Source organism: Marmota marmota, unplaced genomic scaffold, assembly GCF_001458135.2.
Source record: "Marmota marmota marmota unplaced genomic scaffold, marMar, whole genome shotgun sequence".
Taxonomy (NCBI): domain Eukaryota; kingdom Metazoa; phylum Chordata; class Mammalia; order Rodentia; family Sciuridae; genus Marmota; species Marmota marmota.
Genome location: NW_026000001.1, coordinates 2,630,816 through 2,649,532, shown reverse-complemented (window position 1 = coordinate 2,649,532; position 18,717 = coordinate 2,630,816). Strand labels below are relative to the sequence as shown.

General features: G+C 65.0%; 1 protein-coding gene and 1 long non-coding RNA gene across 2 annotated transcripts; one reads left to right on the top strand and one right to left on the bottom strand.

Annotated features, from left to right (window-relative positions):
- The first annotated feature begins 1,841 nt into the window (after nucleotides 1-1,841).
- On the top strand, nucleotides 1,842-16,753 carry LOC125618081. The gene is made up of 3 exons (XR_007349319.1): nucleotides 1,842-1,854; nucleotides 2,873-2,876; nucleotides 16,619-16,753. It is a non-coding gene; the product is annotated as an uncharacterized LOC125618081 (long non-coding RNA).
- LOC125618080 lies at nucleotides 6,101-16,625 on the bottom strand. The gene is made up of 2 exons (XM_048807816.1): nucleotides 12,553-16,625; nucleotides 6,101-12,478 (listed from the first exon to the last, which is right to left on the bottom strand). Exon 2 carries the CDS (start codon nucleotides 12,334-12,336, stop codon nucleotides 11,047-11,049), a length of 1,290 nt encoding a protein of 429 aa, XP_048663773.1. The 5' UTR covers nucleotides 12,337-12,478; nucleotides 12,553-16,625; the 3' UTR covers nucleotides 6,101-11,046.
- Nucleotides 16,754-18,717: the final 1,964 nt, after the last annotated feature.

Sequence of the window (18,717 nt, the reverse complement as noted above, 5' to 3'; positions counted from 1 at the left end):
TCCTCTCTCCTCTCCTGGCCAGGCTGCTAGGAGGGCGCGGGCGGGCAGGCGGTACCCTGGGGTGCTCCCACCCACCTGCCGCCACCCTCCCTAGGCCCCAGCTCCAGGCAAGGTCACACAGAGAGTGGACGCAGAGATGCCCAGAGCTGGAGGACCCTGGCCACCAGGAGGCCCCAGTCATCCACGGAGCAGCTGGGGAAACTGAGGCTGGACCAGGAAGACCAGGAGCCCAGAGTGGACCCGGGTGGCGGCTGTGACGGAGACCCTGGCTCAGCAGCTCCGGATCCGGGGCAGTAACTCTAACTGGGCAAATGGCCTTCCCTGCGCCCAGCCTCCCCAGCCAGGGTGGGGACGAGGAGGCACAGCCCCCAGGGCTGTGTCAGGGCCACGGGTGTCCCCCGGCGCAGGGGCGCGCCCCTGCTGTCAGTGTCCCAGGTGGGGGCCACAGAGCCCCTGAGTGGCAGGGTCCCGAGGAAAGTCAGGGGGGCCCTGGGCCCGAGGAAGAGGCAGCCCCCAGAGGCCAGCACCCCTGTGTCCACACATCAGCCACTATGAGGCACCGACTGCATGCAGGTACTGTCCTGTGCTGCTGAGACTCAGGAAGCCCTGAGTCCCCGACTCCAGGTGCTGGCCTCCGGTGACACTACAGAGAAAGGAAGGGCCGAGGGGACGTCAGGGTCCTGCAGATGGACCCAGAGTGGCCTTCCCAGCAGTGACAGCAGGTGCTTGGGCTCAGAAGGGTGCCACTAATTCTCTCATCGGGCTGCTCCCCAAAAGCCCAGAGGCCCCAGAGATGGCCCCTGAGCGTCCCCTCTGCTCCCGCATCAGAGGGTGGACCTCGTCCTCTGGCAGGTGGGGTCAGTGAGGCCTCGGGCGAGGCGGGCCACCAGCAGAGGCACAGCCAGAGGGCAGGAGACCCGCACGGGCGGGGCCGAGAGGGAAGGAGGGCACGTGTCCTCCTGATGGCCTGGCCACACGGGGCCATCGAGCACTTGGCAGGAGGCTCTTGAGACCCAGAAAACATGTTTAAAGACGCTTCATTTTACTGGATTTAAATATAAAACTTGAAGCCCGTGAAGTGGCGTTAACCGCACGAGGACTGTCCCCTCTGCCTGGAGATGGGGGAGCATCCCTGGGGCTCTAGGGACGCATGACCTCGCCTCCGTGTCCTGAAATGGAGCCACCGGCTGAGCCTGCGGCAGCTCGCCTCGTCAGACTCGTGCCACTTTTTCAATATGGCGGATTGTGATTCCAAACCCCCCAAGCGACTTGCCCCGTGCGCCATGGTCAGGGCTGCTCTCGAGGAACAACGGGTCCCCGCGGCACCCAGGGCGCAGGCAGCCGAGACTCGACCCACACCTGTGAAGGTGACAAGGAGTGGTGGCAGAGCCCTCGCCACGTCCCACAGGGCTCAGGGCTGGCCAGCTGTCCTACTACCCCGGACCCTGCCGGAGGGGCTCCATGGATCCCCCCGGACCCAGAGAGACACGTGACCCTCCCCAGGTCACACAGCAAGTTGGGCAGGGACCTGCAGTTCACAGCCCTACCCAGAGTGCAGGCCCTGTGCGGGCTCCCGCGTCCCAGGCACCCAGCACCCAGCACCCGGCACCCAGCACCCGGACGATCCCACCCTGGAGGGTCTAGTTGTGCCTTGTTCCTGCCACCAAAAAACCCCTCCACACAGCGGAGCTTCCTCTGGCCACTTGTGGGAAGCAGGGAGCAGAGGACGGAGCCAGCCCCAGGGGGCCCTGGATGGAGAAGGAGAGGGACTTGGGTGGCAGGGGGCAGCCAGGAAGGTCACGACCCCGGACACTGCAGGGGGAGGGAAGAGCGGGGAGGAGGCCGCGGCCCCCCGTCACTCTGTCACCCAGCCCAGGGCTCGAGGTCCTGAGGCACCCCAGTGCTCAGCGTTGGCCAACTGCCCTGGCCTCACGCAGGACAGGTGCCTCCCACCCTCCCGGCTGATGGGGACACCCAGGTACGCGGGGTCACGAAAGCCGGGGTCCAAACCCCGGGCAGCAGCGCAGCCCTGGCCTCAGCAGGTGTTGAAGGTGGGCGTGGGGAGTGGTCTTCAAGACGGCAGAACTCCGGGCTTCCTCACCAGGGCAGAGGGCCCAGGGGCCCCGGGAAGACTGTCCCCACAATGGGGACAAGCAAACCCAGCCAGGGCGTGCCCTGCTCGTCTCCATCCCCTGCTGGAGAGGTCCCGGCTAGTGGGGCTCTGTGGCCCCGTCTGCAAATCCCCAGAGTCCCCCCGCATCTTCCAGGGGCCACTCAGCCGGGCCAAGTCCCAGAGCTGCAGGGCAGACCAGGGGTGGGACGGCCTGGCTCCGCGGAGCCTCCCTGGTCTGGGACAGAAGAAGAACTTTCCCGGGAGAAGTGGCCGAGACCCAGAACCCGCACCCACTGGGACCCCGGGCAGGAGCGTCCTCGCTGTGGCCAAGGGGCCTCGGGCGGGTGACGACGGCCTCTCAGGAGCCCCAAACACCTCCTGCTCCAGGTACAGAGGGCTGCCCGGCTGTGGCCAGGTGGGCCTGCTGCGGGCGTGGGCTGTGTTCGCAGGACACAGCAAGCCCTGGCCAGCTGCGGCAGAGGCTGGAGGCCCCCGGGGGGGCAGGCTGAGGGCCACCCTGAAGGCAGAACCCGGGCCTGCCCGGCACAGCACCCTCCGTGGCCAGCCTGGTCACCACTGAACCAGGCCCAGGAGGAAGGGTGGCCCTGCCCTGGGTCACTCGGGCACTCGGACGGGCTCTAGACTCCCTGCACAGTGCTCTCGGCCAAGTGCCACTGGGACCTGGCCATCCCTGCCCATAAACTGACCTTTGACCTTGTAAACAGTGACCTCACTGCCCAGGAGGGCCGTGCTCAGCAGTGCTGTCCTAGAAAACAGGACGATACCTCCCGTCAGTCACCCAGAGCACGGGAGGCGGGCATGGCACCCAGAGCTGCCAGCTGTCCCCTCTGTGCCTGGCATTCGCTCCTGTCCACCCCCCGCCCCCCGTGCATGCCCAGACTCCAGTGGGCATGGGACCCCCGCCCAGCCTCTGAGCCCCTCTGGGCCTGGGGGCCACACAACACAGAGGGCCACTGTGACCTGAGGGTCCATGGGCCCTCTTCCCGCGCGGAGGCTGGGGCAGGCGGGACAGGGCCTGCAGGTTCCGGAGTGGGAGGCCACGGTGAGCCCGGCAGGCTCTCCCCTCCTCAGACCTCGGTCTCCTCATCGCCCCGTGGGGACGGCGGCCAGGCCGTGGCAGCTGGGAGAGGAGAGGCCCTACTGCCCGGCACCCAGGAGGCAGCGGGAAGAGGCCACTGCTGTCGTCACTGCGGTGACAAGAATGAGCACACACCAAGGGCCACCATGGGCTAAGGAAGCAACTGCACAGGCCGCGCGGCCCTCCCAGCTCGCGGGGGTCTTGCTTTTCACACGTGCTCAGTGGGGACAAGCGAGACCTAGGGACCCAGCCACCCTGACCTGCCTCGGGCGCAGCCCCATGGGCTGAGCCAGCGTCCCCATAACGGACCCTTGAGGTGACCCACGCACAGAGGTGTGCCTGGGATCGAGTGTCAGGGCTCGGCTCGTGTAGGTGGCCCCCGGGGTTTGGGCCGGTGGTGAGGCTGGGCACCGTGGCTGGCACCTGGCAGAGCACGGGGCTGCCCTCCTGGCCGGCCCTCCAAGGGGAGGAGCAGGGCTGGGCCCACGGTCCCTTCAGGACACGCCCCCGGACCCATCTTTAGGGCTCCACAGCCTCCCAGTGGTGCCCCCCAAGGCCCAGGTGTCCTGGTCAACAGCAGGTGCCACATCTGTACACTGGGAAGAAACCCCCCAGGTGCACACCAGGCAGACGCCACACCAGGCTGACACCTCGCCTCGGCCCGCGTCATGGCATCGGGGCTGCAAAGGTGCCAGGTAGGTGCGCGGGGCCCCTCAGCTCACGCCTCCCACCGGAGCACACCAGGCTCGTGTCACAGGGAACACTGCTGGCTGGGAGGAGGACCAGGCTGACCGGGTCCTCGGGGCAGCGAGGGACCTGGGCACCAAGAGGGAGATGTGGCTCTGAGGTCCCACAGAGCAGCCCCAGGGCCGGCGCCGGAGAAGCAGGAGCCAAGCTGAGGCAGGACGGTGGAGACTGCGGGGAGCCAGGGCAAAGGACAAAGGGCAAAGGGCAGGCACACCCCAACCCGGAGCCAAGGCCAGGGAGAGAAGCTGTGAGGACCCGGGACCCAGGTGTCCTGAAGTCCAAGAGAGGGCCGAGGGAGGCCAGCAGGANCAGAGGCTCCGGGACCAGCCGCACCGTGCTCCCCGGGCCTCCGCCCCGAGGCGGATCCAGCCCTAGGTCACGGGGCCCACCGACGATCCCACCACCCACAAGCAGGTGCTCGTCCCAGGGGACACCCAGGACCTGCCAAGGACCAGGGGCTCGGGGACTACTGCCACCGCGTGTGGAGGGCAGCAGGGGCCTTCGGAGGAGCCTCTGGCCCAGCACAGGGGCTTGGGAGGCCGGGGCAGGAGGACCATGAGGAGGCCAGCCTCAGCAACACAGCAAGGCCCTGAGCAGCTCCTCGAGACCCTGACTCCAAATACGTATAAAAAGGGGCTGGGGGTGGCTTGGGGCTAGGCGCCCCGGGTTCAGTCCTCGATACCGAAAAGAAGGGGTTTCGCCTACCCGGTTCTGCCCGCCAGCCCCGCCACCGCCCAAGAGCCCCGAGAGCCCTTCTGCCACATTTGCTGACCAGGGTCCTCCTTTCTGCCTCCTGGCTCCTCCCTCCCGGGGACCACGACAAACTGTACCCCAGAAATCCACAAGTGGAAGCCCTGGACCCTCGGCACAGAAGTGGCTGGTCTTGGGGACGAAGGCTTTCCGGAAGGCATAAGGGGACTTAGGGTGGCCCTAACCCATCTGCGTCCTTAGGGGAAAAGGCGATCGGGACACGGACACACAGAAGCCCGTGAGAGGACACAGGGAGCAGACGCCGTCTGCCGGCCACCGAGAGGCCTCGGGAGGAGCCGGCCTGCAGTCCCCGGTCCTGGACGTCCAGGCCTGTGCACCCAGCCTTGCCCAGCCCTGCCCACCAGCCAGGAGTTGGGGGACCTGGGAAAAGGACAAGGGCCACCCAGGGCCACTCCCTCGTCTCATCCCAGCCAAGGTCAGGGTCCCCACTGGCCTCCAGAGGAGCAGCCCTGTGGGACGCTCTGACATGGGGCAGCCACACCTCACGCCAGCCCCAGGAGCGGGAGGTCACTGTCCCATCCCACAGGTGTCCCTTGATGGAGGTGGCTCGGCTGCTGTGTTGGGTGGGGAAGCCCAGCCAGCACGGCTTCCCCTCGGGACAGGACACGCCACCCAGGGGACCCTAGGCCTTCCAGGGCCGCCGTCTCCCCGCCCTGCCTCTGGGCTGGGTCACACCCCAAGGGACTGGTGCTCTCGGGGCTTCGCTGATAGATGTGTCTCTGATCCCTGGAGGATGGGGACCCCAGAACCAGTCAGCCTTGCCAGCCACACTCGGGTCGGCACTGCACGCGGGGGCTTCAGAGGCTCTGGTGAGTGAACGGGCCTGGGCGCGGGGGTGGGCCGGCTGGTGGCTCTAGTGTGGCGGCCTCTGCACCCACGACACCCCTCCCGGTCTTGGGCCCAGGTCTTGCTTGGGTTGAATCTTTGCTCCGCTGCTGGGTCCCCACAACCTTACACAAGTGACCTAGCCCCTCGGCCTCCCAATCCATGACAGGACAAGCTGCTGCCCAGGGCCCTTGTGGCATTCGACAGGTGAGACCAGACCTGGCCACCATCCTCCAGGTCTCAGGCCGCGAAGCCAGTCTGCCCAGCTTGGCCCTAGCTCCCTGGATGGCCTGCCCAAGCTGCCCTGGTGAGCTCCTCCAGGCCCTTAAGTACCCTCTTCACTTCCTCCAATCCCATCCCCATGCCACCAAGGGATGTGGAGAGATCACCCAGATTTTCAGATGGATCAATCAGAATGAGATCTGACCCCGTGTACCCCTCCCATCATGTAAAATATGTCTAGGTAAAGGTGATCATGGCTTCAAGAAGTCGGAAGCTGCCACTTTCCTTCTAACTTACTGATTCACACCCCCCCCCAAGTGTGTGACTCTCATCCTCATAGTCCAGAATAGCTGCGAGAGCTCCAGCCATTATGTTCATATCCAAGGAGTCTGGTGACTTGCTTGTCCAAAGGGGCAAGAGTAAACAGAATGCAAGCAGAGGTCTGAAAATCTTTTGTGAATTTAAGCTGCCAACTTGGAGCCGGGGTGCTTTGCTACCATATGAACAAGCCCAGGCTAATTTCCTGGGATAAGGGAGCATTCGCTATTGAAGGTGAGGCCCTGACATGGGGAAAGACATCCTCCATCCAGCCGGGCTGGATCCGTCAGTCAGCCAACTCACCAACCAGAAAAGGTGATGGACCCTCCCTTGCTGTTTTGAGCCACAAAGCTCTGGGCTGTGTGCTAGGCAGAAAAGCCACGGGGAGGCTGAGAAGTGTCTATCAGCTGGGCCACAAGCCCCTGAGGGTCTGTGACGTCAGGGCAGGCATGCACAGCCCCCACCCCAGCAGAAGGCCAGGTCCTGCTCCAGTCTTGCCACCCAGAGTCCCCGTGGAAGAGAGGTGGCCTTCCCACACCTCAGTGCCAAGATCTTCCCTGGCTACCGTGACCTGAGTCACGTGAGGAGGGAGGCTCTGCTCAGGCCACACGGAGGCCTCACCCCCCCAGGTGGTCAGTGGAACAGCCGCTCATCGTCCACCTACTCAGGGGTTGCCCCACCGGGTACACTGGGCCTCCAGGGACCAGCAGCCACTCACCCTGAGCCGCCTCGGTCTGCCTGACTGTAAAATGGACTGCCCCGACCAGGTGTCCACCAGGCACCCGTCTTGGGCTGGCCTCTGGTCCCAGCTCCTACCTGCACTGTCCCCGATGGCGGGCCCCTGCACCCTGCGTGCCCACACGCCCATCCTCTGCAGTCCCTGCCACAGGGCAGCCCTCGCCCATGCCGAGCCCTGACCAGCTCCCGGTGACCTCAGGGATGCAGAGGGCCAGAGGCAGAGCCCCTCTCCTAGCTCGGGCCTGAACGTTCGTAGGTGCACATGGAACAGCGTGAGCTCTGGAAGCTTCCAGGGCGACTTGGGAGGCAGACACTGCCTCCGGGTCCCCAGCATCTCACATTCCTTCACTTGGCCTTCAAGGCCACGCTGACCAGGGATACGCCCAGCCAGCGTTGCTCAGCCTCCGAGGAAAACACCACCCACGGGGGCTCGTCCCAGGGACTCGAGCCTCTCTGGATCATGCAGCACAGCCACCCTGGGAGACGGGGACAGGGGACACCCCGGGGGACTTCCACGTGACAAGAGTCCTGATAAAGGGAAACTCGTAGGGGTGCAGGTGGGGGGCGCTCGGCTTCCCGGCCTCACAGCCACCCCCAGCCACCTCCGTTTGCCTCTGTGAAATGGTGGGGAGACCAGATCAGGGTCCCAGGCAGGGGCAGGGTGCTGTGGCCAACTGGCAAGTGCCCGCCCGCCTGGGGGGGCAGGGGCTTCCCCCTGCAGAGCATCCCCTGTCACTGCTGGAGAAAATGGAAACTGAGTGTCTGGGAGCTCCTCCAGGGGGCTGGACGACGGTGGCCCCACAAAGAAACGTCCACCTCCTGACGTTATGGGCCCATCTGAAAGTCAGGTCGGGCGACCCCACCCTGTTCCCACAGCTCACCCTGCCCGAACTGGCCCCTCCCGTGAGAGCCGCCTCGCCTAGAAGCTGACCCCCACCCACCTGCACCCTGACCACGTGCCCACTGGGGCCAGCTTCCTTCCTGAGTGGGCACGGGAGGTGCCAGTTCCGAGGACGTGGTGACACTTTGTGAAATGTGTCTTAGGACTGTCCTTGCCCCTCCGGCCCCCCACTTTGTGGTTCTTCTGTTTAAATGGCCCCCCACCTGCGCTCAGCGCCTGGGCGGGAGGACTCTCTGCTTTCTGCTCCCTCGGGCCTGGCCAGAAGAAGTCCTTTGTCTCGTCTTCAAAAAGACCCCGAGTTTTATTGGGGATTTCAGAATCGCGCCTTTCAGGCTGCCCCCAAACCTGTCAGCCTGCCTGTGTTGGGAAAGAGGGTCTTCACAGCTGGGGTCGAGTTGGGAACCTAGAGACGAGATCCTCCTGGGGAGCTCGAAACCCAACAGCGTGTGTCCTCGTACGGGATCAGAGGACACACGGGAGAAGCAGACTGCAGGGACGTGGCCACAGGGCAGGGGACACCTGAGCCTCAGGAGGTGGGAGGGCAGGAAGGAGCCTCCACTGCAGCCTGCGGAGGGCGTGAGGCCCTGCAGATGCCCAATCGTGGGTCCCTGATTTCAGGACGGGAGAGTGGCCATCTGCTGTTACGGTGGCCGGTTGCAGCCGCCACGGGAAGCTCACGCTCCCCCGGACTGGGGCCAGCCTTTCCCTTGCTGCTGGGCAGCCAGCCTGGCCCTGGAAGCCCGGGTCAGTGGGGTCTGGGTCTGGCTCTCAGGGTGCAGAGGAGCTGGGGGATGTTGCCGGCCTTGGCTGCCCTGCAGAGTGGAGGGGGTGACCGTGCCCCGGGGCTGGACAGGCGGCAGCCTGGCACACTGACATGGCCTTCCAGGCCTAGCAGCGGGACCTAAGGCCTGCAACGGCAGCGGGCGCCCCTCGCTCAGCGCCGCCCTGCCCGGCTGCCACAGGAAGGGCAGAGGCCAGCCACGGGCCTGGGGCTGCAGCCTGGTCCTCCTGGGGAAGGCAGCGCCGTCACATGGCGGAGGTGCCAGGCTGGTGAAAGGCCACCCCCTCCTGGCACCAGCGTCCCTGCAAATGCCTGGCCAGAGTCGGTGCCAGCAGCTTCAGGGGCCGTCATGTGCCCGGGCTGCGGGCGGCGTCCGGCCAAGGCGCCCGCCCTCCCCTGGACACACCTTTGATTCCGAGGAATGTGTTGCCCTTTTCATTCCTTGAAGGGGAAAGCCCTCCCCCTGCCCAACTCTCCCCGGGACCCCGGCTGCGGGCCACTGCCAGGGGTCCTGGGAAGGTCATGGCCTGCAGGACCCCCACCTGCCTCCCCAGGCCCTTGAAAGCCCTCACATGGGAAGGACACGGGGGCCGGGCTTAGGCCCGGGTCCTGGAGGTCACCTCACCCACTGCCGACCTTGAGCCCCCTCCTGGGACACAGGAGTGCTCCCCAGGGCCCCTGGAGCACCCAGTTAGAGAACTGCCATCCTCATGGCCCCACCTGATGACACCAGAGTGACAGGCGTCCAGAGGGGCTTGGGGCCGGCTGGGCTGTCTGGCCAGCTCTGACGGAGTCAGACCACGACCTCAATCCTGGCACGGGCTCCCGGCGCGGGCTCCAGGCGCGGGCGTGGCGAGCTCGGGCAGCCCGACCGGACACCGCTCCTCCGCCCCAGCCGGGGCCGCGGGCCTGTGGCCTGCCCGCTCTGGACCTCAGCCTCCCTTAAGAGGCAGTGGCCCCTCCCCCAGCGTCTGACCCTGGAGGGAGGCTGCCGAGGCCACACGGGCAGCCCCACCGACTCCGCGTGGCCCTGCTTCAGGGACCCCAAGGCCTGCCCTTGATATGGGCCTTCGGGCACTGTCTCCGAACCAGCCTGGCAGGCCAGGGGCAACGGCACTCCGGCCACTCCGGGTCAGCTCCCCAGACTCTGTACGGAGACCCCTCTCCCGGTTGGGAGGCTTCTCCCCCGAGCTGGGGGTCATGAGTCAAAGGTGCACATTTCACTGGGGTCACCTGGTGGCCAAGGAGCAGGGCCCAGGGGCTGCCCACCCAGGCCACAAGGCCCCACTGTGAGAGGCTCAGCTTCACCAGGGGCAGCTCCTAAGAGCCCCCAGGAGCGTGGGGACAGAGCAAGAGGTAGCAAAGCTGGACCTGAACCTGCACTTCCCAAAGAGACAGCATCTGTGCTGGGCACATTGGCTCGGCCAGGCGTGGGGACAAGGGGACAGCACAGGGACAGCATGTGAACACAGAGGGGACCGGAGGCCATGTCCAGGGAGCTCAAAACAAGGAAGTGACTTCCGAGTGTGCACATGCGCACAACCACCCCAAGGGCATGCGGCCGGCTCTGCCGCCACCCGCTACCTTGGAGATGGTCAACCCTTCAAGAGCTGCGCTCTGCCAGGGATCCTCGGGGACAGAAACGTCAGAGACACCAGTGTGCGATGAGGATGGAGCCGGGCCCAGGCCAGCCAGCGCCCAGCGTGAGAAGAGGGCACCTGGGCCCCGCTGTCAGGGGCACAGGGCGTCCCTACGTCACCGCTCGGAGAATCAAAGTGGGGAGGAGGAAGGGGGCCCCTGTGCCTTCTCGGGGTGGACGCCACCAGCTCGGGGGGACAGCTGGACTGGAGGTCTCATGGGCAGGCCAGACTTCACAAAGGACACTTGGCATTTATGAGTCATGGCTGCAGGGCCCCCTGCAGGACCAAGGACCTGGCACCAGGGGAATCTGCCCCGCCCACTGCGGGAGGCTGGCCGCCCAGCGTGGCCCACAGGTCGGGGGACTCGGCAGGCTGCGCTGAGCTCTCGAGGATCGGGATTTGGAATGCCACACGGAGCAGTTAATGATCAACTGGCCACCCCCACCCAAGAGACCCGGAGATCACAGGGCTATAAAGTGCGCCCGGCGTCTGCCCAGACCAGACCACCAGGGCACCGGAGCTCCCCGGGCTCCCCTTCCCGTGACCTTGTGCAGCCCGCGGCCGGGGGGACCCCACGCGGGGTGGTCTCCACTTCCCACAATGCCCTGGTGGCATTGTGAGGGGACACACTCTTTCCCAAGCTGCAGGTTTGGGGACGAGGCCTGCAGTTTTAAAGTGTGCCTTTGCCACTGGAAGGAAAGGCGGGCACAGGGATGGTCACCGCCAGCCTGGGCCACCTCTGCCAGCGCTGCTGACTTCTGCCGGTTTCTAGGCCAATTCCAGAAACGTTCAGCAAGAGCTGAGGAATGTTCCAAAGGTCCGCGGAGAGCGCAGGGCAGTCGGAGGGCGCTGCGGGAGCTCGCGCCCAGCCCGGGTCAGCCACGTGCTCCCTCAGCTGACCCGGCCAAGGCGAACCGCTTGGGCGTCAAAAGCCGGCAGGGCCCATCTTGACCTTGAGCTCCGCTTCCTGAGAGACCCTTCAGGAAAACAAGGACTGCAGGACAGAACCGGGGCCCTCGGGTGCCCAAGTGTGTCAGCACCGCCTGCTCCCAGCCCCAGTGGTGACCCGGCCCTGGTGTCCCCACAGCCACACCCAGGGCTCCTTCTTCCCCCACCTCCCCAGGACCCTCCCCCTCCACAGGCTTTGCTACTCTGCTCCCACCGCCACCTGCTCCCTTTCTCCGCCAGGTAACAGACTCCTCTGTCCATCTGGCTTAGTGGTGCCCTGGTCAGGGAGGCCCGCCCAGCAGGGGAGGCGAGGACAGATGGGCCACCCTCCAGGAGAGATTCACTGTCCCCAGCACCCCTCACAACTCTGGTGGCAAAACTGTCTGTGCGCTGGGTTGTTCCGTGTCCGAGCGCCTGAGAGCAGGAACCAGTTGACCAGATGCTGACCACCAGGACCCGAAGAATGTGTGTCCGGGACCACAAGGAGGAAAGGGGAAGGAGTCTGGATGGACAGATGGATGGACAGTGGACAGATGGACGAGTGGATGGGTGGGTGGACGGGTGGACGGATGGATGGATGGATGGAGATTGACCGGTGGCTGGACAGGGGGGTGGAGCCACCCGTCCTGGGGGAATGACCTGCATTTCCCGTGTCCCTCCCTGGAGTGGAGCAAGGACCTGCCTGGGCAGCAGGGGGCCGCCTCCTGCCGAGCCTTGGAGACGGGGGACCCTGCAGGCCGACTCCCTGGCCTCCTGTCCTTCCTTCTCTGGGCACGGCTCACACTGTCCCTTCCTAGAGCGCTGCCCCTCCACGTCCCGAAACCAGACTCCCCCTCCAGCTCGTGCCCGCTCCAGAGACAGGCTGAATGACCCATGCTCTCTCCGCCAGGCCCCGACCCCTGAGTGTGAGGGACGTGTGCGCAGGACAATTGACAGCCCTGTCCTTAGACCCCTCGGCCTGAGCCCAAGCCCACAGCCTCTTCTCACCAAGGCTCCTTGCTGAGCCTCAGTCTGCACATCTGAAGAAAGGCACCTCGTGGAGAGTGGGCAGGTCACAAGGGCAGTGCCCGGCGCAGGGAGCTCAGCGCAGCTCTGCCAGGTGGACAGGTTCACCTGAGGCCCAGAAGGGGCAGCCGTCCAGGGAAGAAGGCTCAGGTGCCCTCGGACACGGCAGGGCCTGCAGACGACCTGGCCTGCTCTCCCCTCCCAGCACACCCGCAGACTCGGAGCCATCCTGGAGGCGTCTGGGGTACTCACTGCCCTACTGTCCACCACAAGAGCCAGTGTCCAGCCACCAGGGTGAGCCTTGAAAACGCTCCCTGCTCCACTCTGTCGGCTCCCACCTCCCGCAGCACACGGCAGAGGCTCACGCAGCCTGTGGAGCCCAGGGGCACCGCCTCCGCCCCAGCTGCCCGCTCAGCCGCCGCCCTTCGGACCAGCTGTCTTCACCTGGGCGACTGTCCCCAGGTCTGTGATCAGCTTCCACTGCCCCATCCGTGCCACAGCCACACCCACAGGTCCCACTGGAGACCCTGCTCTCACCGCTCCCCGGGACGGCCGTATCCCAGCCCCTGGGCCCTGAGGGCCATTGGTAAATGGTGACCGGGGGGATGACAGAAGGGTGACGAGCCCCTTCACTCAGTCTACTGCACGTGACTAGAGCTGGCATCAATCAGCAGAGCCTGGTGACAGCCAAGCCCCAGGCTGATTGAAAGGGTCTGCCCCTGTCCTCCACAGTGGGCCGTAAATGTGTAACTGATCAATCAACAAACCATCAATAACTACCGCACCGTGACAGGGCAGGGTCACTACGTGCACACAGTGGCTTGGACGTCTGCCCAGAGAGGCGGAGCGGGTCTGATGGGCACCAGGGGCTCCTCTTGGGTCTCAGTTAAGACCTGGATGATCCCTCAGGATCCAGGAAGGCGGGCGGGTCTCCTGGGGCTGCTGTGACCAACGGGCCAAACTGAGTGGCCTAAAGGTACACCTCTGCTCGCAGTCTGGGCACGGGAGCCCAAAAGGGGCTGTGGGTCCCTCCAGGATCCTCGGGAGGAGCCCTCCCACTTCCTCCAGGTTCTGGGGCCCCCATGCTCCCTGGCCTTGGCACTGCAGTCTCTGCCTGTGTCTTCTGTGGCCTCCTCCTCTTCTGGCCCTCACAAGACACTTGATGCTAGGCCCACAGGATCATGCAGGATGACCTCACCCCAAAGTCACTTTGTATTCATCCACTTCCTGTTTGCCAATAACAAAATACCACAGACTGGGTGAGTTATAGAGAAAAGAGGTTTATTTGGGCTCACAGTTCTGGTAGATGGGCAAGACACCTCCTCTGGTGGTGTTCTCAGGGGTCCATCCTGGTGACCTCAGCTCGTCCTGGTCTCCTCCCCAAGGCCTTGCCCTCTGAAGCCCCACAACAGGGCCTTGATCCCAACATGAGTTGGGGGGGAGGACAAGCCATATTCAACCACCGCCCCCACCTGTATCATACCTACAAAGACCCCTGAGCCATGCCCACCAGTCCTGGGGGTCAGGACTTCCACGTGTTTTTAGCACATGACAAATGCCCTGAGCCCAAGAGGCATGGCACAGGACAGTGACAGGCAGGAGCTGTGACCCGGGTGCGCCTGGGTGGTGGGTGGGGCTGTTCCTGCAGGCCCCGCCAGGGCTGGCTTCACACTGGGAGGGACAAGGTCCCCAGAGGTGGTGGGGCCGTGGGGACAGGAGGAGAGGTGGGCACGTCCACAGAGGGCCGCGGCATCTCAGGCTGGCAGGGGGCGGGGAGGGCGCCAGGCTGGGAGGCCAGCACAGGTAAGAGGGCGGGTGGGGGTGGGCGCAGCTGGGGACCCTCCGGTAGCCGAGGAGGCCCCTCCCACAGACGTGGGCTGCTGCCAAGTTCACGGCCAGGTCCAAGCAGATCTCAGCGACCGCTGCTCAGAGGAGAGGCAGGCAGCACCTGGCCAGGGCCATCCTCAGGGTTCTCAGCACCCAGCCTGGACGCGCCCCGGGGAGCGCTGGGTGTGGGAGCCACCAGTTCCCCTCCCAGCAGGGGGACCCAGCCACCCCTGCCACGGCAGAGCTCGGCCCGGCCCCCCAGGGGCCTCACTAGGCCCCTCAGGCCCTTCCCGCGTCAAAGACCCCAACTCCTGAGAGACCAGAGCCTCGGCCGCTTGGGAAACGTGCTCACTGGACGGCCTCGGCCAGGGGTCACCAGCTTCTCCAGCAAGGGAGCAGCCCGGGCTGCTCACCCCTGCTCAGGACTCCGCCGCCAAGGGGCCTCTCGGACACGGACAGGACACGGCAGCCACCCGCCCAGGCCACACAGCTGCCCCTCTCCCACAGTCCCCTCTGCCGTCATTCACAGCAGAGATCCTTTCTCCTTCCCAGAAATTGAGGTCCCCAAAAGCCTCCAGCTGCCATTTGCTGTCCCCATCTGGCCTTCTGTGGCCAGCCCCCATGGAGCTGGACACTGCTGCTGTCCCCTGACCCAACCACTGGACAGGTGAGGACTGGACCTTGGAAGCCCCTGGCCTGTCCCCTCCGGGGCAGTCTGTAGAAGGCAGGAGGCTCGAAGGGGCTCCTGTCCCCCGACCACAGGCTCAGAGAATCGCCCAGAGGCCCTTTCCCACCCAGCCTGGGAGGCAGGGCCAGCCGAACTCCAGGACTGGACAGTTGGGTTTTGCTTCACAGACCTGGATAAACTGGAAACACAGAGCCAGGCTGGGCAGCCGAGCCGAGAGCAGGTTCACACGGCCACAGCCAAGCACAGCACTGTCACTCAGGCCACCTGCCTGAGGCCCGTGCACCAGCCTCACAGCCGCCACCAGCCGCCACCCAGACCCGGCACGCAGAGCCCCTCAGCAGCGGGGAACCAGGGCCTGGCCAAGCGCGGGCCTCCATCCAGGGCAGATATTAATCAAACGCATCCTGATAGTGATCAATGGAGGGCGCTTGGCAGGCTGGCCTGGCCGGGCTCCAGGCTCACCTCCAGCATCAGGACGCGAAGGATGGCAAATGTGATTCTTGGCAAGGGACAGCACATTGTCTCCTGGCTGTGGGAAAGTGCTCCGTGCACAAGCACTTCCTCAAGACGGGCCCACAAGGAAGTGCTCAGGATGGGCTCATTAAGACCGTCAGCATGGCTGAACAGGACAGGAGGGGGAGGGACCAGGGCCGTCCGGCTCGGAGCAGAGGCAGCCCCGTGGAACGTCACAACCCAAGAGGGCGGCAGGACAAGACTCCCTGGCGCATCCTAGGTCTCGGAGCTGGCGGCAGCGTGCAGGCCAGCTGGGCATGCAGGCCACCCCACCACCTGACCCCAAGCTCGGGGAGGCTTAGGAGGCTGCGGGTCAGGCAGAGCAGGGGCTCCGGGGCCACCACGCAGGAATTTGGGCCCTGGCTTGGTTTCTGAACCTGCCATATGGCTCTGCGTCCTGGGCCCAGGCTGGTAGCCAAGGAGGAGCCAGGCTGGACTGAGTCGGCCACCCTCCAGCCAGAGCAAGGGCCATTTTTCAAAGGTGTCTCCCCACAGCCTCGGGCGGAGGAGCTGCCCTGAGAAGCAGGCTTGGGCCGGGGCCAGGCGGAGATGTCGGGGGCTTCTGGCAAACGCAGCCGCCTCCAAGGATCAAAAGTCCCTTTCTTGGAACTGGCTGCCTCTCTGTGCCAGGTGAATAAGTGCGGGCACCAGGCTGGGCAAGGCCAGAGCTGTCGTACCCAGATGGAGAGACGGGTTTGGGGCTGACCACAGGGCGACCGCCCATCCACTGAAACCCCAACCACAGCAGGCTGGGAACAGGGCTCCCTGAAGACACTGTGCTTCTTGTCCAGGCCCATCCAGGAAAGTGGACAGCGAGGGGACTCACAGGTCCCTGCCTAGGTGTACAGTAGCACAGGGGTCCTGTGAAAGTGACGGGAACTTCTCTCGCCACCACAGGTGGGCGGGCGCAGGGCAAGGCGGGCCTGCAGTGGCGTGGCGAGGGCATCGTCCGCCTGGGGTCACGCTGGCTCAGGGCTGTCTCCTCACCACAGACAAATTGGTGTCAGCTCCTGGGACACAGAGGCTGCCAGGCCTGGGGTCCTGCTGGCCATCGTCAGAGAAGGGCTCCAGGACACTGCTAAGCAGGAGGCCCTGCATCTGCCACTCAGGCCAGCTCCATGCAAGAGGCCGCAGAGGCCAGGTCCTGGCTCCACAGTGTGGCTGATTACCCCAACGCACTGGCCACTGACGCTGCCCACAGGACCCCCAGTTCCCAAGGAAGGAGCGGGATCCACAAGGGCCCCTGACCATCTGAGTGGCCGAGATCCAGAGCCCACACTGATCTCTGCAGGATCCTGGGAGGACACTGTGCCCTATTCTCCTCTGTCCTCACCATGGGTCAGCGAGGGAGGGACTGCCCCGTCCCAGGCCTCTGGGTGCGGCCCCCGAGGGGCAGAAGCCTGTGCAGGCAGCAGGCAGAGCACGTGGCCACCTCCAGCACAGCCCTCAGCCTCTCTGCTTCAGGAACCAGCCTGGAAACAGGGTCGGGGCAGAGTCACTGGCCCCAGGCCAGATAGCCACCAAGCAGCAGGTGGTCACCCTGCCCTTGATTCCTCCCTCCTTACCTGTCCACCTCCCCGCTGGACACTCAGCCATTCCAAGGAATGCTGGGGAAAGTGTCCCACGTGTGAACAGGGAGACACGCTGCCAGCCAGTGAACGTCCCCCAGAGTCACGTCCAGATCTGGAAACACGCTGGACTCAGCAGAGGCCACCTGGAGGAGGGTGGCCCTGAACCCAACATACCTGGCGTCCTCCTAAGAGGAGGGAGATGTGGGCCCAGACACCCGGGGGAGGTGGCCCGACGGTACCAGAAGCAGAGCCTGCAAAGGTGCAGGCACAAGCCAAGGAGGGCGGAGGACACGGGAGCCGCAGAAGCTGGGGGACCAGGCAGGGTCCTCCCAGCGCCTTCGCTGGGAGGGGGCACTCCCACAGCCTGACCTTGCGCCTCTGGCCTCTGAAACCATGAGAGGACATGCTACCACAGCTGAGGCCACCAGCCTGCAGGAGCCCCAGGAGACCAGCCGGGCACCCGGCACCCTGCGCCTGAAGAAGGGCGTGGGGTCAGCCCCCACCCGCCCGCTCCACGCTGGGCCTGGCATGTGCCGACTGGTTGGGGGTGAGGTAAATTCTCTTCTAGGAAAAGCCAGGCGGAGCCAGCACTCTGCCAGGGTGCCCAGCCCCGGAGGCTGGAAGGAGCACTTCCTGCCCACACCAGCTGGGCAGAGCCCCCCTGCCCTCTGCCAGTTTCAATTCCCCCACTTTCCACATCAAGCCTGGGGTTCCCCGCTGCTGGCCACTGCTGCTGGCTGGAGCAGAGATCACTGCCCCACACGCCCGCCGTCACGCGGAGTCACTGCTGTTCAGGTATGTGGCAAAACAACTCACTAGGTGGAACGCAGGACCATCGGCCCCAAGCACCCCAAACATTCCTGGCATCTCATAAAAATGCCAAAGGCATCTGACCCAGCTAAGACTGCCTCCCGGGGGCACTCCACAGGCCATGACCCTGGCCTCCAGCCTGCAAGAGCCAGCGACTTCTCTACTGTCCACCACGAGCCAAGGGGCTCAGGCTGTGTCCCTGCAGCTCAGCCCTGGTCACCACGGCCCCCTGCCCCCTGAGCACCAGAGTGGTCCTAACTAGTGTGCAGGCCCCACACTGCCTCCTAACCCTACCACTTCCTGACCCGTTCAGCGTCTAACATGCTCAGCCCACCTGAGTGTGAGTGGTCCCTCAAGCCACCATAGTCACAGTGCCACCACCATTCGCAGACACCCCATGACAACTTCCCTTGTTCCCCGTCCTCACTGGGGACAGTCCCCAACATCAATGCCATTCTTCTGTCCGTGAGTGGCTGACACAAGGCCACCAGCCCAGGTGCAGAGAGACGGGTGTCAATGCTGGCGGTGTCCAGAACACTCCGAGCTGCACTCTCTTCGGAGAGACAGCCACAGCACACTACAGAGGGCCCCGCGACGGCCAGTCTGAGTTAAGGGTCCCGGGGCCCTCATAGGGCACAAATGGCTGCCAGGGCCACCTGCAGCCTCACGCCCCACAGTGGGTGCCAGCAAAAGAAGGGCACCTGGGTCCTCACCCACCCAGCAGGTCAGCAGCACGCTGGCACAGGTGGCCACTGCTCCTGTGTCCATCCGTCCACAGAAGCTTTCTGAGCACCTACTACACGCCCAGCAGGACCCAGGGCACAGCCCTCGGACTCGACCATGGAAAACAGAGAGTCTGCCCTCCAGACCACGGCACAGCCCGGAAAGACTAAGTTAGGCAGCGGGCGGAGCAGCCTGCACACCAGCCTCAGTCCACTGCCCGGCCACCTCCCTGTTCAAGGGGAGTGTCCAGCATGGTCTCTGACCCCAGGCTTTCCCCCAGGGACTATGGCCCTGCTGCAAAAATGAGATCCCTGGCTGACACCCTCTGCCAGGGTCCCGGATGTGGACCCTCTTCTTTGCCCTGACAAGCCTGACATGGGCCAGGTAAGGGGCGGCTAGCGAAGCCACCTGAGACTACGCTTCCGGGGAAACAGGGTGGAGGGAATTGGAGTCCACAGATCCCCAAGGCCTGTGCCA